The 25,929-nt window shown below is 46.0% G+C and overlaps 1 protein-coding gene across 1 annotated transcript in view; it reads left to right on the forward strand.

Moving 5' to 3' along the window:
- The window catches only part of cspg4ba (chondroitin sulfate proteoglycan 4ba), a gene marked incomplete at its 5' end in the record, with an annotated part of 45,279 nt that extends 20,594 nt beyond the window's left edge, over window positions 1-24,685 (forward strand). The window contains 4 exons of the mRNA XM_084177376.1: window positions 18,676-18,848; window positions 19,639-19,822; window positions 21,927-22,249; window positions 22,490-24,685. Coding sequence (XP_084033502.1) covers window positions 18,676-18,848; window positions 19,639-19,822; window positions 21,927-22,249; window positions 22,490-24,250 — 2,441 coding nt within the window. The 3' untranslated portion in view covers window positions 24,251-24,685. The remainder of the gene's footprint in view (window positions 1-18,675; window positions 18,849-19,638; window positions 19,823-21,926; window positions 22,250-22,489) is intronic.
- Window positions 24,686-25,929: the final 1,244 nt, after the last annotated feature.

Raw genomic sequence — 25,929 nt, forward strand, 5'->3', positions numbered from 1 at the left:
TACGCACTCTACACACACGTACACATGGATATTGTGTTGTAGATACGTGATAGTAGAGGTCTCTCTCTCTCTCTCTCTCTCTCTCTCTCTCTCTCTCTCTCTCTCTCTCTCTCTCTCTCTCTCTCTCTCTCTCTCTCTCTCTCTCTCTCTCTCTCTCTCTCTCTCTCTCCTCTCTCTCTCTCCTCTCTCTCTCTCTCTCTCTCTCTCTCTCCCTCTCTCTCTCAAATGTTTCAACTGCACAAAAGGAACTAGTATTCTCTCTTCTATTTCTATAATCTTCTTCTTCTTTTTTATTTCCCCTTCTATATTCAATGTAAATGTTTTAGTTCCTTAAATTGACAGTAATATTGACAAAAATCTACCCCCATCAATGTCAGTATTTCCCTGAACACTTCAGTTGAAAGACTTTAATTGCAAAATAAAACAATTGCTGACCTGGGTGTGAGGGAGAGAGGACAGTTACGGTTGACTCATGAAGGTTTGCCAGTCATATGTGCCAGGACAGTCAAAGTTTGGCTATATGTGTGTACATAGTTTTATAAAACCATATCACAGACCTCCTCTGTGTGATCACTGAGTGTACGAAACATTAATATTGAGATGCACCCCCCCTTTTTGCCATCAGAACAGCCTCAATTTGTCGGGGCATGGACTCTACAAGGTGTTCGAAAGCGTTCCACAGGAATGCTGGCCCCATGTTGACTCCAATGCTTCCCACGGTTGTGTCAAGTTGGCTGGAAGTCCTTTGGTTGGTGGACCATTCTTGATACACACGGGAAACTGTTGAGCGTGAAAAACCCAGCAGCGTTGTAGTTCTTGACATAAACCGGTGCGCCTGGCACCTACTACCATACCCCGTTCAAAGGCACTTAAATATTTTGTCTTGCCCATTCACCATCTGAATGGCACACGTACACAATCCATGTCTCAATTGTCTCAAGGCTTAAAAATCCTTCTTTAACCTGTCTCCGCCCCTTCATCTACACTGATTGAAGTGGATTTAACAGGTGACATCAATAAGGGATGATAGCTTTCAACTGGATTCACCTGGTCAGTCTATGTCCTGGAAAGAGCAGGTGTTCTTAATGTTTTGTACACTCTGTGTATATACACATAAGTTGAACTGGTGTCTGCTGCTGTGGGAACCTATATTGAATAAAAGTAAAAAATAAAAGCTCAGAGGACTGGCACAGACAGAGATGAGATCAGGCTTTTCACAGTGGACGACTGGCAAACATTCATGAGCGCAGAGGTGAAATCAGGCTTTTCACAGTGGAATCTGAGACGAGCCCACCTGGTTTATCCTGTCAAGGGGACACCTCCCCTCTCTTAAGCCTAGGGCCAACATTGAGTAACTTCTACACCCAGAACCAAAATCAAAACGTTTGATTTGTCGCAAGAGACTAAACATTGAAAGCCTCCACCCAACACTAGTCTATGGTCTTCTCTACTGTATGTAACCTTAGTTATCTATTCAAACTAATCTTATAGTCAAAATCCATTTGATTGAATAACCCAGGGGGCTAACCCTAGCTCGGCTCGGCCACAGTGAGTCGTCGTTAAAGCACCAAAAGGATGGAATCATCATTTCATCACTGCTTTATTTAGGAACAGAGGAGTCATACTCTACTTTTAATACCCAGACTGACTGACCCAGCTAAATATAGACTGACTGACCCAGCTAAATATAGACTGACTGACCCAGCTAAATATAGACAGAGTGACCCAGCCCTGTGCTTTGTTTGCTAGCTGGCGTACACACTACACACTATACACACTAAGAGTTTTAGGGAGCGTTTGACAGTGATGAGGGGTGGTCGTTTGACCACGGACCCATTACGGACGCAAGCATTAAGGCAGTGATCGCTGAGATCCTGGTTGAAGACAGCGGAGGTGTATTTAGAGGGTAAGTTAGTCAGGATGATGTCTATGAGGGTACCCATGTTTACGGATTTAGGGTTGTACCTGGTAGGTTCGTTGATAATTTGTGTGAGATTGAGGGCATCTAGTTTAGATTGTAGGACGGCCGGGGTGTTAAGCATATCCCAGTTTAGGTCACCAAGCAGTACGAACTCTGAGGATAGATCGGGGACAATCAGTTCACATATGGTGTCCAGGGCACAGCTCGGAGCTGTGGGGGGTCTGTAGCAAACGGCAACAGTGAGAGACTTATTTCTGGAAAGGTGGATTTTTAGAAGTAGGAGCTCAAACTGTTTGGGCACAGACCTGGATAGTACGATAGAGCTCTGCAGGCTATCTCTACAGTAGATTGCAACCCCACCCCCTTTGGCAGTTCTATCGAGACGGAAAATGTTGTAGTTGGGGATGGACATTTCTGCATTTTTGGTGGCCTTCCTATGCCAAGATTCAGACACTGCTAGAACATCAGGGTTGGCGGAGTGTGCTAACGCAGTGAATAGCTCAAACTTAGGGAGGAGGCTTCGGATGTTAACGTGCAAGAAACCAAGGCTTTTACGGTTACAGAAGTCAACAAATGATAACGCCTGGGGAGAAGGAGTGATACTGGGGGCTACAGGGCCTGGGTTAACCTCTACATCACCAGAGGAACAGAGGAGGAATAGAATAAGGATACGGCTAAAGGCTTTAAGAACTGGTCTTCTGGTGCGTTGGGTACAGAGAAAAAAAGGGGCAGATTTCCAGGCGTTATAGAATAGATTCAGCCCATTATGTACAGACAAGGATATGGAAGGATATGAGTACAGTGGAGGTAAACCTAAGCGTTGGGTTACGATGAAAGAGATAGCATCACTGGAGGCACCAATTGAGCCGGTCTCCGCGTGTATGGTGGGTGGGACAAAGGAGCTATCTAAGGCAGGTTGAGCTGGGCTGGGGGATCTACAGTGAAATAGTACAATAAGAAATAACCGAAACAGAAATAAGCAAGGCATATTGACATGGGCGAGAGGCATAAAGCAATCACAGGTGTAATTTGAGAGAGCTAAGACAACAGCTGCTAATGACGACACAGTTTGGGCTGAGGCTAAACATAAACAGGATGCGGTACCGTATAAAGGAACAGTCCAGCAGGCATCAGCTGTATAGCTGAGTTATCATAAGGTCCGGTGAACAGCAATAGAAGAGTTCGGAGGTAGTTCGGAGCTTCTACAGCACTGGCGAGCAAGAGGCCACGGCTTGCATGTGCTAGCGGGCCGGGTCTAGCAGATGGATCTTCGTGGTCGACGTCGTAACGGGAAGCCTGTTGAAACCACATCAGACGATTTTGTCGGCAGACCAGTCGTGTTGGATCGGCAGGGCTCCGTGTCAACACTAGGAGGTCCCGTCCGGTTGACAGAGAGGTAGATAGCCGGGAGATGGGCCTGGCTCGAGGCTAGCTCAGGGCTGATTAGCCAACAACTACATCCATTTGGTTGCAGCTAGCTAGTTGCGATGATCCGGTATTAAAGGTCCAGTGATTCAGTGATTCCGGCAGAAAAACTGATATGTTCTGACAGACTTATTGATGCAAGGACTGACCATCCAAGATATAAAAATTATAGTTGTAATTTTAATAAAAAATGTTACCCCCTTTTTCTCCCCAATTTCGTGATTACGATCCTGTCTCATCGCTGCAACTCCCCAACGGGCTCGGGAGAGGTGAAGGTTGAGTCATGCGTCCTCCGAAACATGACCCGCCAAGCCACGCTTCTTAACACCCGCTCACTTAACCCGGAAGCCAGTTGCACCAATGTGTCGGAGGAAACACCGTTCAACTGACGACCGAAGTCAGCCTGCAGGCGCCCGGCCCGCCACAAGGAGTCGCTAGAGCTCGATGAGCCAAGTAAAGCCCCCCCGGCCAAACCCTCCCCTAACACGGACGACGCTGGGCCAATTGTGCGCCGCCATATATCGGACTCCCCGTCACGGCCGTTTGTGACACAGCCTGAGATTGAACCCTAGGCTGTAGTGACGCCGGCACACTGCGATGCAGTGCCTTAGACCGCTGTGCAACTCGGGAGGCCTTCAAAAGTATTATAGGGCAACATTTTGATTTCCGCCTAAATAGACATACCCAAACGTAATTATTTTTCACGAGATGGCCATAACAATAAGTGGTGCTGCATAGTTTTAGAAAGGTCTGGAACATTTCTGGTAAAAAAAAACAATAGTTATAAATTGCTGAGGTGTATTCACTTTTGAGGATACAAGCTCAAGTACATAGATAATATAATGAAAATATGAAAAAGCATTTTTTTTTGGGCTTGAAATGACGGCAATTCTTTCTAAATATAGTAACAATCAAATTATAAACTTACTATAAAATGTTATATTTCATATAACTTCTTATAAATAAATAAAATAATAATAAATAATAAAACTTACAGTGCCTTCAGAAAGTATTCACACCCCTTGACTTTTTCCACATTTTGTTGTTTTACAGCCTGAATTTAAAATGGTTAAAATGAGATTTTGTGTCATTGGCCTACAGACAATACCCCATAATGTCAAAGTGGAATTATGTTTTTAGCAAGCCTAAACAAGTTCAGGAGTAAAAATGTGTTTAACAAGTCACATAATAAGTTCCATGGACTCAGTCTGTGTGCAATAATAGTGTTTAACATGATTTTTGAATAACTACCTCATCTCTGTACCCCACACATACAATTATCTGTAAGGTCCCTCAGTCGAGCAGTGAATTTCAAACACAGATTCAACCACAAAGACCAGGGAGGTTTTCCAATGCCTCGCAAGGAAGGGCACCTATTGGTTGATGGGTAAACATTTTAAAAGCAGATGTTGAATATCCCTTTGAGCATGGTGAAGTTATTAATTACACTTTGGATGGTGTATCAATACACCCAGTCACTACAAAGATGTCCTTTCTAACTCAGTTGCCGGAGAGGAAGGAAACTGCTCAGGGATTTCCCCATGAGGCCAATGGTGACTTTAAAACAGTTAAGAGTTTAAAAGAAAAATCCACCTAAAACCACTCATTCCTTTAACACTAATATGTGAGAACAATATTTTTTGTGAACAAATGTTTCATTTTGCCGTTATAATAAGGTTGATAGAAACATGGAAAATCATTGTGGAAATCTGTTGCAGCTCAAGTTGACTACAAAATCCACAATGCAATGCTCTCTCTTTGGGCTTGCAGGCTAGCTAGCTAGCAAATGTATCTACACACAATAATACCAAAGACAATATCAGCATGTGAGGTAGCTAGTTAGCTGTAAAATCACCTAAACAAACTGCACTTCAATTTAGGAGTCTACAGTCTCACCATGTTCAACCTGCAAATCGATGTGACTCACAGTGTGGAGTCTAACATTCGCAACGGCAGATATACTTTTGAGGAGATGGGAAACGTTGCCCATGCTACGTCAATAGGCCACGCGGTGCATTCTGGGCGATTCTGGGAGAAGGAGCGCTCTCCTTCAAGGAGTGAATAGGAGTCTATTGGGAGCTAGCTCAAAAACCCAACATTAGCACGAATTTCGTCAACAAGAAGTACAACATTACAAATATTTTCAGAGATGTGAGATAATTAACTTGCTATCTGTAGTATCATATAGCTTTGGAATCGTGACATTACATACTTTAGAGGTGTTTGGGTTAGTTCTTATTATACAATTTCACTGTAGAACCCCTAGTCCCTCTCAAACTGCCTCATATAGTTCCTTTGTTCCTCCCCCCATACACGCCGAGACCGGCTCAATCGATGCCTCCAATGACGCTATCTCTTTCATTGTTACCCAACGCTTAGGGTTACCTGAACTGTACTCATATCCTTCCATATCCTTTTCTGTACATAATGCCCTGAATCTTTTCTACAACGCCCGGAGAACTGCCCCCTTTATTCTATGTACCCAACGCACTAGAAGACCAGTTCTTAAAGCCTTTAGTCGTATCCTTATTCTAGTCCTCCTCTGTTCCTCTGGTGATGTAGAGGCTAACCCAGGCCCTGCAGCCCCCAGTATCACTCCTACTCCCCAGGAGCTATCATTTGTTGACTTCTGTAACCGTAAAAGTCTTGGTTTTCTGCACATAAATATCAGAAGCCTCCTTCCTAAGTTTGAGTTATTCACTGCGTTAGCACACTCCGCCAACCCTGATGTTCTAGCAGTGTCTGAATCCTGGCTTAGGAAGGCCACCAAAAATTCTGAAATTTCCATCCCCAACTATAACATTTTCCGTCTAGATAGAACTGCCAAAGGGGGTGGAGTTGCAATCTACTGTAGAGATAGCCTGCAGAGCTCCATCATACTATCCAGGTCTGTGCCCAAACAGTTTGAGCTTCTACTTCTAAAAATCCACCTTTCCAGAAATAAATCTCTCACTGTTGCCGCTTGCTACAGACCCCCCTCAGCCCCCAGCTGTGCCCTGGACACCATATGTGAATTGATTGCCCCCCATCTATCCTCAGAGTTCGTACTGCTTGGTGACCTAAATTGGGATATGCTTAACACCCCGGCCATCCTACAATCTAAACTAGATGCCCTCAATCTCACACAAATTATCAACGAACCTACCAGGTACAACCCTAAATCCGTAAACATGGGTACCCTCATAGATATCATCCTGACTAACTTACCCTCTAAATACACCTCCGCTGTCTTCAACCAGGATCTCAGCGATCACTGCTTTATTGCCTGCGTCCGTAACGGGTCCGCGGTCAAACGACCACCCCTCATCACTGTCAAACGCTCCCAAAAACACTTCAGCGAGCAGGCCTTCCTAATTGACCTGGCCCAGGTATCCTGGATGGATATAGATCTCATTCCGTCAGTAGAGGATGCCTGGTTGTTCTTTAAAAGTAATTTCCTCTCAATCTTAAATAGACATGCCCCATTCAAAAAATACAGAACTAAGAACAGATATAGCCCCTGGTTCTCCTCAGACTTGACTGCCCTTGACCAGCACAAAAACATCCTGTGGCGTACTGCATTAGCATCAAATAGCCCCCGCGATATGCAACTTTTCAGGGAAGTTAGGAACCAATATACACAAGCAGTTAGGAAAGCAAAGGCTAACTTTTTCAAACAGAAATTTGCATCCTGTAGCACTAACTCCAAAAAGTTTTGGGACACTGTAAAGTCCATGGAAAATAAGAGCACTTCCTCCCAGCTGCCCACTGCACTGAGGCTAGGAAACACTATCACCACCGATAAATCTACAATAATCGAGAATTTCAACAAGCATTTTGCTATGGCTGGCCATGCTTTCCACCTGGCTACCACTACCCTGGCCACCAGCTCTGCACCCTCCGCTGCAACTTGCCCATGCCCCCCCCGCTTCTCCTTCACACAAATCCAGACAGCTGATGTTCTAAAAGAGCTGCAAAATCTGGACCCCTACAAATCATCTGGGCTAGACAATCTGGACCCTTTCTTTCTAAAACTAGCCGCCGAAATTGTCGCAACCCCTATTACTAGCCTGTTCAACCTCTCTTTCGTAACGTCTGAGATCCCCAGAGATTGGAAAGCTGCCGCGGTCATCCCCCTCTTCAAAGGGGGTGACACTCTAGATCCAAACTGTTACAGACCCATATCCATCCTGCCCTGCCTTTCAAAAGTTTTTGAAAGCCAAGTCAACAAACAGATCACCGACCATTTCGAATCCCACCGTACCTTCTCCGCTATGCAATCCGGTTTCCGAGCTGGTCATGGGTGCACTTCAGCCACGCTCAAGGTCCTAAACGATATTATAACCGCGATTGATAATAGACAGTACTGTGCAGCCGTTTTCATTGACCTGGCCAAGGCTTTCGACTCTGTCAACCACCGCATTCTTATTGGCAGAATAAATAGCCTTGGTTTCTCAAATGACTGCCTCGCCTGGTTCACCAACTACTTCTCAGATAGAGTTCAATGTGTCAAATCGGAGGGCCTGTTGTCTGGACCTATGGCAGTCTCTATGGGGGTGCCACAGGGTTCAATTCTTGGGCCGACTCTTTTCTCTGTGTATATCAATGACGTCGCTCTTGCTGCTGGTGACTCTCAGATCCACCTCTACGCAGACGACACCATTTTGTATACATCTGGCCCTTCATTGGACACTGTGTTAACAAACCTCCAAACGAGCTTCAATTCCATACAACACTCCTTCAGTAGCCTCCAACTGCTCTTAAACACTAGTAAAACTAAATGCATGCTCTTCAACCGAACGCTGCTTGCACCCGCCCACCCGACTAGAATCACTACTCTCGACGGGTCTGACCTAGAGTATGTGGACAACTACAAATATCTAGGTGTCTGGTTAGACTGTAAACTCTCCTTCCAGACTCACATTAAGAATCTCCAATCCAAAGTTAAATCTAGAATCGGTTTCCTATTTCGCAACAAAGCCTCCTTCACTCATGCTGCCAAACATGCCCTCGTAAAACTGACTATCCTACCGATCCTTGACTTCGGCGATGTAATTTACAAAATAGCCTCCAACACTCTACTCAGCAAATTGGATGTTGTCTATCACAGTGCCATCCGTTTTGTCTCCAAAGCCCCATATAATACCCACCACTGTGACCTGTACGCTCTTGTTGGCTGGTCCTCACTACATATTCGTCGCCAAACCCACTGGCTCCAGGCCATCTATAAATCACTGCTAGGCAAATCCCCGCCTTATCTTAGCTCATTGGTCACCATAGCAACACCCACCCGTAGTCTGCGCTCCAGCGGGTATATCTCACTGGTCATCCCCAAAGCCAACACCTCCTTTGGCCGCAATTCCTTCCAGTTCTCTGCTGCCAATGACTGGAACAAATTGCAAAAATCTCTGAAGCTGGAGACACTTATCTCCCTCACTAACTTTAAGCATCAGTTGTCAGAGCACCTTACCGATCACTGCACCTGTACAAAGCCGATCTGAAATTAGCCCGCCCAACTACCTCATCCCTATATTGTTATTTATTTTGCTCATTTTTACCCCAGTATCTCTATTTTCACATCATCTCTTGCACATCTATCATTCCAGTGTTAATACTAATTGTAATTATTTTGCACTATAGCCTATTTTATTGCCTTACCTCCATAACTTGCTAAATTTGCACACTGTATATTATATGTATTTCTGTTGTATTTTTGACTTTGTTTTGTTTTACCCCATATGTAACTCTGTGTTGTTGTTTTTATCGCACTGCTTTGCTTTATCTTGGCCAGGTCGCAGTTGTAAATGAGAACTTGTTCTCAACTGGTTTACCTGGTTAAATAAAGGTGAAATAAATAAAATAAAAAAGAGGAAAATAAGCATGTTTCTCGACATATACACTGACTTTGGGAAGGGACTGTGTGACGATTAGCTAAGCAACCGCGTGACGCAGCATGACAACGTGAACGCAATTGGTCGACAGTCTGCTGGGTGGGGCGTTAAATGTTCCTACATTCATTGGATTCCTATCTCCTTTCTATAATATCTCTGGCAACGGCAGCATGCAATGCACCCTGGACTAAAGAGGCAGACAAATTGGAAAAAATTTCTAAACTCTCCGTTAAATTACAAATTTCTTGAGGCAGGAATATCGCAAAAATATGATCAATGGCTCATTCGAGAGAAGACATCCTCCCGAGTTATGACATCAGCCAGTATTGAAATCTAACATGAATGATAGACGTTTTCGCAATCTAAATGTTTTATTCCTATTAACTTCCAGTGTAGTGAAAGTGACTTTATCACGGTGCTACGTCAAACTGGCCGTATTTCTGCCTGCTTGAACGCCAATAACTCAGATACACATGAAAACATGAAATGACCCAGGGAATCGATAGAACATTGCTATGAAAAAGTATTTGCCCCCTTTCTAATTTTCTCTACTTTTGCATATTTGTGATACTGAATATAATCAGATCTTCAACCAAAACCTAATATTAGATAAAGGGAACATAAGTGAACAAATAACACAATAATTACATATTTATTTCATTTATTTCATAAACAAAGTTATGCAACACCCAATTCCCCTGTGTGAAAAAGTAATTGCCCTCTTACACTCAATTACTGGTTGTGCCACCTTTAGCTGCAATGACTCCAACCAAATGCTTCCTGTAGTTGTTGATCAGTCTCTCAGGTCGTGTGGAGGAATTTTGGCCCACTCTTCCATGCAGAACTGCTTTAACTCAGTGATGTGTGGGTTTTCAAGCGTGAACTGCTCGTTTCTGTCGCGCCCTGGCCTATAGAACTCTAGCTAGTTTGGTCAGGGTGTGAATATTCTAGGTTTGTATTTCTATGTTTGGCCGGGTGTGGTTCCCAATCAGAGGCAGCTGTCGCTCGTTGTCTCTGATTGGGGATCATACTTAGGCAGCCAGTTTTCCTGCCTGTGTTGTGGGATCTTGTTGTGTTCCTGTTTAGGCTTGTGTGTTAGCCCTTTGGACGGTCACGGTTAAGTGTGTTATTTTGGTTACTGTGTCGTGTGTTTATTAGTTAAATAAACATGTACTCTTAACGTACGTGACAGTTTCAAGTCCTGCCACAACATCTCAATTGGGATTAGGTCTGGACTTTGACTAGGCCATTCCAAAACTTCCAATTTGTTACTTTTTAGCAATTTTCATGTAGACTTGATTGTGTGTTTTGGATCATTGTCTTACATTTACATTTTAGTCATTTAGCAGACGCTCTTATCCAGAGCGACTTACAGTTAGCCAGTGCATACATTATTTTTTAATTTTTCATACTGGGAATCGAACCCACAACCCTGGCGTTGCAAACACCATGCTCTACCAACTGAGCTACATCCCTGCCTGCCATTCCCTCCCCTACCCTGGACGACGCCGGGCCAATTGTGCGCCGCCCCATGGGACTCCCGGTCACGACAGAGCCTGGATTCGAACCAGGATCTCTAGTGGCACAGCTAGCACTGCGATGCAGCGCCTTAGACCACTGCGCCACTCGGGAGTCTTGCTGCATGACCCAGCTGCGCTTCAGCTCACAGACGGATGGTCTGACATTCTCCTGTAGAATTCTCTGATACAGAGCAGAATTCATGGTTCCTTCTATTAAGGCAAGTCGTCCAGGTCCTGAGGCAGCAAAGCATCCCCAAACCATCACACCACCACCACCATGCTTGACCTTTGGTATGATGTCAAGGGGTATGAATACTTTCTGAAGGCACTGTAGTGACAGTACAATATTGGAACCAAATCATATAACTGCTGACAGATAATTTTCTCCTAAACGTTCACTGAGCGGCGCAGAGACACCATTCACCATGTAGACTCATTACAACTTCAGTTCAGGGCCGGCATTGTGGGCAGGCCTTAGGGGGCGTAACTCCTTCCCCGTCCAGATTAAATATTTCAATATTTATAATTTTATTTAACAGAGATGGCGCCGACAGAAAGACGCATCAATCTCAGATAAATCATCAGAGCGAGTGAAACAGCGCCCCTCTGTATCTGTATGTGTGGCCCTTGTATCTAACACTGTCTGGACCAAAAGAGTATTGCATGTAATATTATTTTTGTCCAGACAGCATCAGATACATGGGCTACGTATAGTAAGACAGAGGGGCGCTGTTTCGCTCGCTCGGATGCTTTCTCCGGTGAGAGAGTTTCAGCCACTTGCAAATTGAAGTTGGCGGGTGTGCAGTGCTCGGATGCTGGAATTATTTTGGATGAACATGCATCATGACTTGTTGTGTTCATGCCACATTAAAAGGTAATGCATTTTTACAGTTAAATTACATGTCTTTATTATAAAACCCACACTAGAATCGCTAAAGCAGTCATTTGGACTGTACAAATATTACTCTGCCATTTTTAAAGTCAAGCGTGTGCACACATAGGTCCCATGAAAAAAACAAAGTGATTTTGTCTATCTGTGACCAAGAGAAAGTGGTCTTAGTTCAATTCTATGAAATTATTTCTTATTTTTTAATGTTGAGAGCTCGATATCCGGCTGAGAATATCACAGCGAGATGAAACTAGTATTGTTGCATCTGCTAGATTCTCCCGTTTTGTATGCACTATTGCAAGCGCAGCTGTGAGTTTGACAGACACAGGAAACCGTTCCTTTCTCTGGATTGGAGAGCAGAGAGATGGGGCTTTCTGGAGCAGAGAGATGGGGCTTTCTGGCACTATAAGGCACTTCAGCCCCGCTGGGAGCGGAGAGCAGAGAGATGGGGCTTTCTGGCACTATAAGGCACTTCAGCCCCGCTGGGAGCGGAGAGCAGAGAGATGGGGCTTTCTGGAGCAGAGAGATGGGGCTTTCTGGCACTATAAGGCACTTCAGCCCCGCTGGGAGCGGAGAGCAGAGAGATGGGGCTTTCTGGAGCAGAGAGATGGGGCTCTCTTGCACTGTAAGACACTGGACCCTATGACGTTTACAGGAATGCATTGTACACCAAAATCAGTCGGAACCGGTCCAGAACCGCTCAAAGTGCCCCAAATAGGGGACTTAACATCTATTTGAGGCTATATAGTGTTTCATTACATTTACAATGTTTACAAACATTGGAGTGAAACAAGCTTATATTTTGGGTTGTGGTGGGGTACGACAGTTGAACTAAGCTCATGGGGCATTTATAAGTTACATTATAAAATAATCATTGAGTACATATCACTACGTCCAGAAATGGATGTAGCTTCTGCAGATTGCAGCTTTAAGGGTCTGTGTCTGTTTGTGTCTGCTCTACTGGCGTGCACACAGCTGATAAGGTTTCTCAACCTCCTCTATGCCACTTGAAACTTCTTGTTTTTCTAGCTTTGTGATATAAAGCTTTCCATCTACACACAAGTTGACTCCATTCTGCTACTGACTCCGTTCTGCTACTGACTCCGTTCTGCTACTGACTCCGTTCTGCTACTGACTCCATTCTGCTACTGACTCCATTCTGCTACTGACTCCGTTCTGCTACTGACTCCATTCTGCTACTGACTCCGTTCTGCTACTGACTCCGTTCTGCTACTGACTCCGTTCTGCTACTGACTCCATTCTGCTACTGACTCCGTTCTGCTACTGACTCCATTATGCTACTGACTCCATTCTGCTACTGACTCCATTCTGCTACTGACTCCGTTCTGCTACTGACTCCGTTCTGCTACTGACTCCGTTCTGCTACTGACTCCGTTCTGCTACTGACTTCATTCTGCTACTGACTCCATTCTGCTACTGACACCATTCTGCTACTGACTCCGTTCTGCTACTGACTTCATTCTGCTACTGACTCCGTTCTGCTACTGACTTCATTCTGCTACTGACTCCGTTCTGCTACTGACTCCGTTCTGCTACTGACTCCATTCTGCTACTGACTCCGTTCTGCTACTGACTCCGTTCTGCTACTGACTCCGTTCTGCTACTGACTCCGTTCTGCTACTGACTCCGTTCTGCTACTGACTCCGTTCTGCTACTGACTCCATTCTGCTACTGACTTCATTCTGCTACTGACTCCATTCTGCTACTGACACCATTCTGCTACTGACTCCATTCTGCTACTGACTCCATTCTGCTACTGACTCCGTTCTGCTACTGACTTCATTCTGCTACTGACTCCGTTCTGCTACTGACTCCGTTCTGCTACTGACTCCATTCTGCTACTGACTCCATTCTGCTACTGACTCCATTATGCTACTGACTCCATTCTGCTACTGACTCCATTCAGCTACTGACTCCATTCTGCTACTGACTCCGTTCTGCTACTGACTCCGTTCTGCTACTGACTCCGTTCTGCTACTGACTCCGTTCTGCTACTGACTCCGTTCTGCTACTGACTCCATTCTGCTACTGACTTCATTCTGCTACTGACTCCATTCTGCTACTGACACCATTCTGCTACTGACTCCGTTCTGCTACTGACTCCATTCTGCTACTGACACCATTCTGCTAATGACTCTGTTCTGCTACTGACTCCATTCTGCTACTGACTCCATTCTGCTACTGACTCCGTTCTGCTACTGACTCCATTCTGCTACTGACACCATTCTTCTACTGACTCTGTTCTGCTACTGACTCCATTCTGCTACTGACTCCCCTCATAATATAGTATTATTAATACATCTGATTGGAGTTATTAAATCAAACAACAACAAAGAAGTGTTGAGAAAAAAAGAGCAGAAGTAAAATAAAATAACAGTAGGGAGGCTATATATACAGGGGGGTACCGGTGCAGAGTCAATGTGCGGGAGCACCGGCTAGTTGAGGTAGTTGAAGTAATATGTACATGTGGGTAGAGTTAAAGTGACTATGCATAAATAATTAACAGAGTAGCAGCAGTGTAAAAAGATGGGGTGGGGGGGGGGGGGGGGGCAGTGCAAATAGTCCGGGTAGCCATGATTAGCTGTTCAGGAGTCTTATGGCTTGGGGGTAGAAGCTGTTGAGAAATCATTTGGACCTAGACTTGGCACTCCGGTACCGCTTGCCATGCGGTAGCAGAGAGAACAGTCTATGACTAGGGTGGCTGGAGTCTTTGACAATTTTGAGGGCCTTCCTCTGACACCGCCTGGTACAGAGGTCCTGGATGGCAGGAAGCTTGGCCCCAGTGATGTACTGGGCCGTACGCACTACCCTCTGTAGTGCCTTGCGGTCGGAGGCCAAGCAGTTGCCATACCAGGCGGTGATGCAACCAGTCAGGATGCTCTCGATGGTGCAGCTGTAGAATTTTTTGAGGATCTGAGGACCCATGCCAAATCTTTTCAGTCTCCTGAGGGGGAATAGGCTTTGTCGTTCCCTCTTCACGACTGTCTTGGTGTGTTTGGACCATGGTAGAACTTGAAGCTCTCAACCTGTTCCACTACAGCCCTGTCGACCCTTTGTCTTGGTCACGTTGAGGGAGAGGTTGTTATCCTGGCACCACACGGCCAGGTCTCTGACCTCCTCCCTATAGGCTGTCTCATTGTTGTAGGTGATCAGGCCTACCGCTGTTGTGTCGTCGGCAAACTTAATGATGGTGTTGGAGTCGTGCCTGGCCATGCAGTCATGGGTGAACAGGGAGTACAGGAGGGGACTGAGCACGCACCCCTGAGGGGCCCCCGTGTTGAGGATCAGTGTGGCAGATGTGTTGTTACCTACCCTTACCACCTGGGGGCGGCCAGTCAGGAAGTCCAGGATCCAGTTGCAGAGGGAGGTGTTTAGTCCCAGGATCCTTAGCTTGGTGATGAGCTTTGAGGGCACTATGGTGTTGAATGCTGAGCTGTAGTCAATGAATAGCATTCTCACGTAGGTGTTCCTCTTGTCCAGGTGGGAAAGGGCAGTGTGGAGTGCAATAGAGATTGCATCATCTGTGGATCTGTTGGGGCGGTATGCAAATTGGAGTGGGTCTAGGGTTTCTGGGATAATGGTGTTGATGTGAGCCATGACCAGCCTTTCAAAGCACTTCATGGCTACAGACGTCAGTGCTACGGGTCGGTAGTCATTTAGGCAGGTTATCTTAGAGTCCTTGGGCACGGGGACTATGGTGGTCTGCTTGAAACATGTTGGTATTACAGACTCAGTCAGGGACATGTTAAAAATGTCAGTGAAGACACTTGCCAGTTGGTCAGCACATGCTCGGAGTACACGTCCTGGTAATCCGTCTGGCCCTGCGGCCTTGTGAATGTTGACCTGCTTAAAAGTCTTACTCACATCGGCTACGGAGAGCGTGTTCACATAGTCATCCGGAACAGCTGGTGCTCTCATGCATGCTTCAGTGTTGCTTGCCTCGAAGCGAGCATAGAAGTGGTTTAGCTCGCCTGGAAGTCTTGTGTCGCTGAGAAGCTCGCGGCTGTGCTTCCCTTTGTAGTCTGTAATAGTTTTCAAGCCCTGCCACATCCGACGAGCGTCAGAGCCGGTGTAGTACGATTCAATCTTAGTCCTGTATTGACTCTTTGCCTGTTTGATGGTTCGTCGGAGGGCATAGCGGGATTTCTTATGCCCTCCGACGAACCATCAAACAGACAGAGTCAATACAGGACTAAGATTGAATCGTACTACACCGGCTCTGACGCTCGTCGGATTTCATTGGAGTTATTATATTTAATTCATATTGGAGTTTTGATTTTCAAAAGTGTGTAACTAGGTACGGTGCTCTTTGTGTCCTTGTTATAGCAGTGATTGAAACTCCTCATGACGCACTAAAGCAGAACACACATTGTGCTTTTCCAAGGTCCATCCTTGTAGATGGTCTACATTTGGTTGCTGGATAAAACCATGGTCAGAAATAAGACATGATCTCGCCATCACGGTTGACAACTCCATTGTGTCCTCCTCCCAGAGTGCGAAGAGCCTTGGCGTGACCCTGGACAACACCCTGTCGTTCTCCGCTAACATCAAGGCGGTGACCCGATCCTGTAGGTTCATGCTCTACAACATTCAGAGAGTACGACCCTGCCTTACACAGGAAGCGGCACAGGTCCTAATCCAGGCACTTGTCATCTCCCGTCTGGATTACTGCAACTCGCTGTTGGCTGGGCTCCCTGCCTGTGCCATTAAACCCCTACAACTCATCCAGAATGCCGCAGCCCGTCTGGTGTTCAACCTTCCCAAGTTCTCTCACGTCACCCTGCTCCTCCGCACACTCCACTGGCTTCCAGTTGAAGCTCGCATCTGCTACAAGGTCATGGTGCTTGCCTACGGAGCTGTGAGGGGAACGGCACCTCCGTACCTTCAGGCTCTGATCAGTCCCTACACCCAAACGAGGGCATTGCGTTCATCCACCTCTGGCCTGCTGGCTCCCCTACCTCTGCGGAAGCACAGTTCCCGCTCAGCCCAGTCAAAACTGTTCACTGCTCTGGCACCCCAATGGTGGAACAAGCTCCCTCACGACGCCAGGACAGCGGAGTCACTCACCACCTTCCGGAGACATTTGAAACCCCACCTCTTTAAGGAATACCTGGGATAGGATAAAGTAATCCTTCTACCCCCCCCCCCCCCCCCCCCCCAAAAAAAAAAAAAAAACATTGTAAAGTGGTTATCCCACTGGCTATAAGGTGAATGCACCAATTTGTAAGTCGCTCTGGATAAGAGTGTCTGCTAAATGACGTAAATGTAAAAATTTAAATGTAAATAGCCTGTCTTAATGCCTCTATTTCTGAGGTAAAGCAAACAGTAGTAATGATCTGATATAGATGTAGCAGTGTACTTCTCTATTTCTGGGGTAAAGCAAACAGTAGTAATGATCTGATATAGATGTAGCAGTGTACTTCTCTATTTCTGAGGTAAAGCAAACAGTAGTAATGATCTGATATAGATGTAGCAGTGTACTTCTCCTTGTAGCGGTGTACATGATATAGCTTGTATTGGAAGAGGCCACCCACACACTATAAACGTACTTATGTGAGGGAAACGTCAGACTGAGGGACACATTTCATCAATGATTCACCAAACCTGTTTTAGCGAGGAGCAGTGTCTTGCGGTCGGGTCCAGCATTCTCGTAGGAGATGTCCATCTTAAAGGTCTCATTCTCCAGGGCAGCTGGTGGTGAGGACACTGAGAAGGTCACAACCCATTATGCAAAGTTATAAATAATGGTTAATTTAATGAATATTATACAATTAAGGGGTACTAAACAAGGTTGCCCCCTATCACCTTATTTATTCTAGCAGTCAAAATATTAGCAAAACATTAAATTTTTAACCCATAGGTGTTCCTGCTTACGGACGACTAAAGCTGCCATATGAATGACGAAGAAAAATGAGACCTCCTCCTCCTCTTCTTCCACTGGAGAGGACTGGGGGAGAGAAGGAAGGAGTGAGGAGGAGGGGTGGGAGAGAGGAGGAGAGGTGGGAGAGAGGAGGAGAGGTGGGAGAGAGGAGGAGAGGTGGGAGAGAGGAGGAGAGAGGAGGAGGGGTGGGAGACAGGAGGAGGGTTGGGAGAGAGGAGGAGGGGTAGGAGAGAGGAGGAGAGAGGAGGAGGGGTTGGAGGGAGGAGAGAGGAGGAGGGGTGGGAGAGAGGAGGAGGGGTGGGAGAGAAGAGGAGAGAGGAGGAGGGGTGGGAGGGAGGAGAGAGGAGGAGGGGTGGGAGAGAGGAGGAGGGGTGGGAGAGAGGAGGAGGGGTGGGAGAGAGGAGGAGGGGTGGGAGAGAGGAGGAGGGGTGGGAGAGAGGAGGAGAGAGGAGGAGGGGTGGGAGAGAGGGAAGTGAGAAATGAACATCACCCTCTCTCCTCTGTTTTATCCTGTTTCCTCTCCACAATCGCTAGACTTCTCTCAGTAGAAGGCTGTAGGGTTATAGGACTGTTCATCTCAGAATTCCCCACTGTCACTGTTCAGGAGATATACGTACAGTATATTATATATTATATTATATGTGAAAAACTTCACAGGGCTCCAAAATGTGTTTGTGGGTGTGATGTCGTTACCACACTGTTTTTTAAGATCAAATAGTTTTCCCTCTGTTTCAGACACTGTTAAGCATAGTCTGGAGTCAACAGGTTTGCCTTCGGAGGATAACTTGTGTGATGTGTGGTTACAGTGAAGCCGAGTGTCAGACTGGTCCTTGTTTTTGTGGGAAGTGTTGAGTTCATGACGAGGTTCACCCATAATAAAAGCGTACCTACACATTTGGTAACACTTTGACAAAGTGGGAGTTAGGCTATATAACAATGACCATAAGCATGGCTTACCTTCAGGAGATCCACATAAAATGTAAAAGTATTTTCAAACACCGAGATGATGTTGGTTTTGCTGTGACATAGCTACCCAGAATTTGTTTACTTTAAAGGCTTTAATGTATCATTATGTGTGCCTGTAGGTTCTAGGATATGCTAATATGATTGCGACTGTGTTCATTGGTCGTTTGTTTACCCGTCAACAGGCTCTACTACACCAATCACAAAGGAGGACCTGCAGGCGGTGACCAATGACAAGAGCGACACGTCCAACCGCACCATTACCTTCAACGTGATTCGTCGACCAAAACTAGGCAGACTGGTGACGGTGCTGGCTGACAATATTACTGTAGACGTCTCCTCCTTCACACAGACAATGGTAAGAGCAGAACATAACAACTAAGCCTAACCCTTATCTACACACACACACCATGGTAAGAGCAGAACCTGAGATAGTAGTAAGAGTGCTGATTTAGGATCAGTTTTCATAATGAATAAGATTATTTGGACAGGGGGGGGGGACCAGGGTCCATATTCATACAACGCTGAGTTGGAGTGCTGGTAAAGGATCAGTTTCGCCTTTTTAGATAATAATTAATATGATTAAATAGACAGGGGGGGACCTGATCCTGGATCAGCACTACTACTCTGAGACTCTTGATACATACAGCCAAAGTAGTTTATAGGAGCAGACAAAACAAGACTCTTCTTGCGCTGTGTGGGAGACTGTGTATTCTGATTCATTTATCCAGTAAAACAATATTTATGGTGAGAAACAAACAGAAGGAAACTCCACAGGAAATAAATTCCAATTCAGTGCAGGAACAATGTTGTTTAGCCTTGACCGGAAGCGTGGTCAGTGTTTTTGATTGGATAAGGCCCCAGGTCACACTCTCTACAACTGAGTAAATAGACATGCATTATAAATCTGTTTCCATTCTGAATATCAGCCACAGACTAGATCTTCTCTAGCGGAAGAAGCGACTCATGTGAAGTCTTCATGTCTTCAATTATTCGTTGATGGGATGTTTTTACCAAAGTTCTGATGTTCAGTGTTTTGTCTAACACTTTTTTAGTGTTTTGGTTCCGTTGAAAAGGGGTTACAAAAGTGGTGAATTCCGGGCTTGCCCGTCCGATCTTCACTGATTTCTGGTCTCTGTGTGTCTCAGGTGGACCAGCGGGAGATTCTGTACATCCAGAGTCTCGTGGCGTCGGTTGGCTGGTCCGCCATGGACTCAATGACCTTCTCAGTGTCCTCACCACCAGCTGCCCTGGAGAATGAGACCTTCAAGATGGACATCTCCTACGAGAATGCTGGACCCGACCGCAAGACACTGCTCCTCGCTAACACAGGTTTGGTGAATCATTGATGAAATGGGTGAAGAACCACAACCCATTATGCAAAGTTATAAATAATGGTTAATTTAATAAATATTATACAATTAAGGGGTACTAAACAAGGTTGCCCCCTATCACCTTATTTATTCTAGCAGTCAAAATATTAGCAAATCATTAAATTTTTTAACCCATAGGTGTTCCTGCTTACGGACGACTAAAGCTGCCATAATTAGAGTTAAATAAATGCACACATAAACAAAAATAAATGCAAGAATAACTAAATAAATGGAGACATAAATAGATAAATAAATAAATGGATGAATGATTGCAAACATACAGTGCATTCGGAAAGTATTCAGACCCCTTGACCTTTCCCACATTTTGTTACGTTACAGCCTTATTCTAAAATTGAATGACAAAGCAAAAACAGGTTTTTAGAAATGTTTGCAAATGTATAAAAAAAAAACTGAAATATCACATTTATAATAATAATAATATGCCATTTAGCAGACGCTTTTATCCAAAGCGACTTACAGTCATGCGTGCATAAATTTTTGTGTATGGGTGGTCCCGGGGATCGAACACACTACCCTGGCGTTACAAGCGCCGTGCTCTACCAATTGAGCTACAGAGGACATTTACATAAGTATTCAGACCCTTTACTCAGTACTTTGTTAAAGCACCTTTGGCAGTGATTACAGCCTCAAGTCTTCTTGGGTATGATGCAACAAGCTTGGCACACCAGTATTTGGGGAGTTTCTCCCATTCTTCTCTGCAGATCCTCTTAAGCTCTGTCAGGTTGGATGGGGAGCGTTGCTGCACAGCTATTGTCAGGTTTCTCCAGAGATGTTTGATCGGGTTCAAGACCGGGCTCTGGCTGGGCCACTCAAGGACATTCAGAGTCTTCTCCCGAAGCCACTCCTGCGTTGTCTTGGCTGTGTGCTTAGGGTCGATGTCCTGTTGGAAGGTGAACCTTCGCCCCAGTCTGAGGGCTGAGCGCTCTGGAGCAGGTTTTCATCAAGGATCTCTCTGTACTTTGCTCCGTTCATCTTTCCCTCGATCCTGACTAGTCTCCCAGTCCCTGCCTTTGAAAAACATCCGCACAGCATGATGTTGCCACCGCCATGCTTCACCGTAGGGATGGTGCCAGGTTTCCTCCAGACGTGACGCTTGGCATTCAGGCCAAAGAGTTCAATCTTGGTTTCAACAGACAAGAGAATCTTGTCTCATGGTCTGAGTCCTTTAGGTGCCTTTTGGCAAACTCCAAGTGGGCTGTCATGTGCCTTTTACTGAAAAGTGGCTTCCATCTGGCTACTCTACCATAAAGGCCTGATTGGTGGAGTGCTGCAGAGATGGTTGTCCTTCTGGAAGGTTCTCCCATCTCCACAGAGGAACTCTGGAGCTCTGTCAGAGTGACGATCGGGTTCTTGGTCACCTCCCTGACCAAGGCCCTTCTCCCCGGATTGCTCAGTTTGGCCGGGCGACCAGCTCTAGGAAGAGTCTTGGTGGTTCCAAACTTCTTCCATTTAAGAGTGATGGAGGCCACTGAGTTCTTGGGGACCTTCAAGACTGCAGAAATGTTTTGGTACCCTTCCCCAGATCTGTGCCTCGACACAATCCTGTCTCGGAGCTCTACGGACAATTCCTTCGACCTCATGGCTTGGTTTTTGTTCTGACATGCACTGTCAACTGTGGGACCTTTATATAGACAGGTGTGTACCTTTCCAAATCATGTCCAATCAATTGAATTTACCACAGGTGGACTCCAATCAATTTGTAGAAACATCTCAAGGATTATCAATGGAAACAGGATGCACCTGAGCTCAATTTCGAGTCTCATAGCAAAGATTCGGAATACTTACGTAAATAAGGTATCTTTTTTTAATATATACATTTATATATACATTTGCATACGTTTCAAAAAAACTGTTTTCGCTTTGTCATTATGGGGTATTGTTTGTAGATTGATGAGTATGTTTATTTATTTAATACATTTTAGAATAAGGCTGTAACATAATAATAATGTATGAAAATGGAAGGGGTCTGAATACTTTCTGAATGCACTGTAATTATGGCCGCTTCGGTCCTCCATACCTGCTTGTCTCTCGTTTCGTTCTAGGTGCTGTGGTGACCGAGGGTGACAGCATCGTCATCGACAAGTCCAAGCTGGATGCGTCTAACCTTATGTCCAAGCTGCCCACACCCCAGCGCAGCTCCCACGAGATCTGGTTCCAGGTAAAGTCTCTACCCCAGCATGGGGTCGTCGTGGTGGGAGAGAGGAACCTCACCGTGGAGAAACCCAACTTCTCACAGTACATCCTCAACAAGTATGGCATCACGTACCGCCACGACGACTCCGAGACGCTCCACGACCACTTTCTCTTCGTCACCTGGCTGAACCCCAAGGGTAAGCCGGCGCAGCGCCCTCTGGACGACAACCAGGTACTTAATGTTGCTAACCTACTGTACCTTGTATTTTGCACAAATTTAGTCAACTGTTTATTTCTGGACTGGTACGGGTCTGTTATTTTTTAATTGGCATTTTTTGTCTGTATGAACTATGTGTATGCTGCAAAATGAATTGCCTCATTGAGGATATTGAAGTTCTGCTTCAAACTCTAAAGCAGAAGACAAGTTTCCATTCAACAAAATAAAGTATTATTCTTCTTCTTCTCTAATCAGGTTCTGGAGGAGTGGTTCAACATCACGGTGATCCCAGTCAACGACCAGCCGCCCGTTCTGAAGACCAAAGCCCCCAGCCTGAGCGTGGTGCAGGGGGACACAGTGGTCCTGGGGCCAGAGAACCTCAACGTGGAAGACTTGGACAACCCTTCAGAGGACATCCAGTACACTGTCATCAGCAAGCCCAACAATGGCTATCTGGCCCTGGGAGGAAGCCTTAACGAGTCTGTGGTGTCGTTCACTCAGGCTCAGATCAACAGTGGGAAGGTGTACTTTGTCCATGATGGAAGCCATGCTTCTGGGGTGTTTTATTTTAGTGTTTCCGATGGCCATCACAAACCGGTCTATAAGCTCTTCAACCTCGAGGTGACGGAGATCACCATCTCCCTTGTCAATAACACTGGGCTGTCTCTGGAGCAGGGACAGACATCCGCGGTTTTAACCCATGGGAGTCTGGTGGCAGAGACCAACGGGAAAAACACAACCGTTCACTACCGAATCACCGCGGCGCCACGGTACGGCAAGATCCTTTGGCTGGATGACCAGGAGGTCAGCCAGTTTGAGCAGGAGGACTTAAGGACGGGTAGCTTGTTTTATCACATGACGACCCTCACGTCTGGTCAGGACAGCTTTGAGTTCACTGCGTTTACGTCGGAAGCTAACCTGACAAATCAGGTTTTCAACATCACAGTTAAGCCCCTGGTCAGGTTTGGTGAAGGGGTGAGAATACCCAATGGCATCGTGGTCAAACTCAACACTGGTTTCCTCAACGCAACTGAGCTGGCTTCTCTATCCGTCAGTGACCCTTTCTTCGAGGTCGTCTCTCATCCAAAGTATGGCAAGCTGGTCCGAGGAAAACCCAAAGCTGGTAAGAAAACCGAGCCACTGGAGTCTTTCTTCTTTCAGGATGTGAAGCAGGAGAGGCTATCCTTTGAGCTCAACGCTAACATGACTGGAGTGCAGGAGCTGAACGACTCTTTGGTGTTCATCCTGAAAGCGGAGAACGTCCCACCTGCCAGGGGAGAGTTCCGGTTCACTGTCGTTCCATACGATCCATCGCTAGTCCGAACCACAGAGAGTCCCATCCTGACCACCAGCAGTCCTTTCTCTCAGCCTCTGAACCAAACGAACCAAACGACAGTGTTTGGTGTTGGGACAGCGCTACCTTCCCTGTCCACCTCCCTCCTCTCCACACAGAGACCCAGCAAGACCCACCAGAAGTTCAAAGGTCGCAACCGCTGGGGGAACACCAACCGGAACGACTCGGCAGGCACAGGTACTACTCTGGGCAAGCCCACCCTGAGTAAAGGAGATGACAATGAGATCCCCTTTGTGAATACACCGGTCCGAGTAGAGTCGTACCCTCAGAAGACCTCCAACCCGATATTGGTTGTCCTACCTCTCCTGGCCCTGCTCCTATTGGTCATCATCCTGGTGGTGCTGGTTCTCCTGCTGCGACGCAACAGGAAGAGGAAACAGAAACCTCTCACCCCGAAGCCACCACCCTCGCCCTCGCCCTCAACCCCACCGGCCTATAACGGCAAGTCGCAGAGGAGCGTGGCTGTTCCCACGGTAACAGTGACTCCGCTGAGCCCCAGTAGCCCTGCCCTGGACAGACTGCTTCCTTCAGCCAATCAGGGATTAGTTAGCAACTCCGCATCACTGCCACTCTGCTCGTGGCACGGTGTAGATCCAGAGAGTTCAGCCCACATCATTAGGACCACACCCCCCACTCTACAGCAGAACCAGTACTGGGTATGACCCTGTAGCCGCTGCCACCTAGGGGTTGGATGTGGAAGTGGACTGTCTACCCTGTACACTAAGATCCATTCCTAACACCCCCACCAACCCCACTGATCGTTATACTGCAAACCATGACACTACTGTACTAGTTGTGTTGTGATATAATCAAAGCATTTTCTACTGAAGCTAAGCACAATCAGTACTGGGAATGGCAACCACTATCCCCACTTTGCAATCTAATCAGTAGCTGGTAGCCTATGACTGCTGGACCTAACAAACCACTAGTCCACCTCACCTCTACCAACCACTAGAAACACGTCTGGCTGGCCGTAAAACATAATTCACGTTCAGTATTACTATTGCAGAAGTTACCCCTCCAACCGTGACCCCGGTGTGGGGTTTCAAACAAACCGTAATGCTGGACATTGCACTGCACAGCTCAAGTGTAAATTACCTTTTAAAAAAAATAAGCAAATAGAATATTATAAAAATAGAGTACAACTTTATTGTCCATTAGTTAGAACACAATATGTATTCTGCCTTTCTCAACACCCCCATATACACAAGTGAAAAGACAAGTGCAAGTGTGATGTTGGCGCAATGTGAATCCCAGCCATAGTGACTCTACAATACACTATAACTACGTTGTTCAGATTGATGTTGCCAGCATGGGTACTTGGTTGATGTATCTTCCATTAAGTCCTTCTCGTTGGATTATTATGAGCAATGGATAACCATAGTAGTTCAGAAAGGAGAAACACAGCGTAGAAATGTGTTAAACCATTTATTAAAGAATGAATAATGCAAGTCTTGGCGATATAGCCTCTGCTCCTTCAGGGGGTAGCTCACTGCCCAAGCAAAGCGTCATTATATTAAAAAAATGACCTACAAGGAGTGAGCGTGGTAAACTATACCAATCCCCCAAAACAGCAGAATGCCAGACGACTATGTGTAGCTACGACAGAAAGCGCTGTTTAGATATGATCAAATAGACCAGCTAAAGTAATCCTACCATTACAAGACTATGTACTATGTGTGAATATGACCCGTGTGTAGCATGAGCTGGCAAACGTATGTCCTGTTTTTCTCAAATAACGCACCGCCGGGTACCCACGGTTGAAGCAAGATGAGCTGTCATCTTGGTAAATGGGAATATTCTACCTATCTAACTACCAACCATAAGCAGTACGAACCCAGCCGCCCTGGAGAAGCACCGCCGGGTGCGCTCGGCTGAAACTAAATGAGTAATCATCAGGTGGGTCTACATGAAAATATCTCCTTTTCTAACAAGCAACCTTAAGCAATGTGACCCAGCCAACCCCCCTGCAGCTATATGCAATGTACTTTAAACCAAGTAGCCAGCAAAGATGACAACGTGTATGCTATTGGCCACGGCTGACATCATCATAGCAAACTTAATGAGGCATGGTGCTGGCAGGTAAACTGAGGTAATATGTACATGTGGGTAGAGTTAAAGTGACTATGCATAAATAATAAACAGAGTAGCAGCAGCGTAAAAATATGGGGTGGTGTGGGGGGGGGGGGGCAGTGCAAATAGTCCGGGTAGCCATGATTAGCTGTTCAGGAGTCTTATGGCTTGGGGGTAGAAGCTGTTGAGAAGCCTTTTGGACCTATACTTGGCGCTCCGGTACAGCTTGCCGTGCGGTAGCAGAGAGAACAGTCTATGACTAGGGTGG

Source organism: Coregonus lavaretus, assembly GCF_964263955.1.
Source record: "Coregonus lavaretus genome assembly, chromosome: 14".
NCBI classification, from domain to species: domain Eukaryota; kingdom Metazoa; phylum Chordata; class Actinopteri; order Salmoniformes; family Salmonidae; genus Coregonus; species Coregonus lavaretus.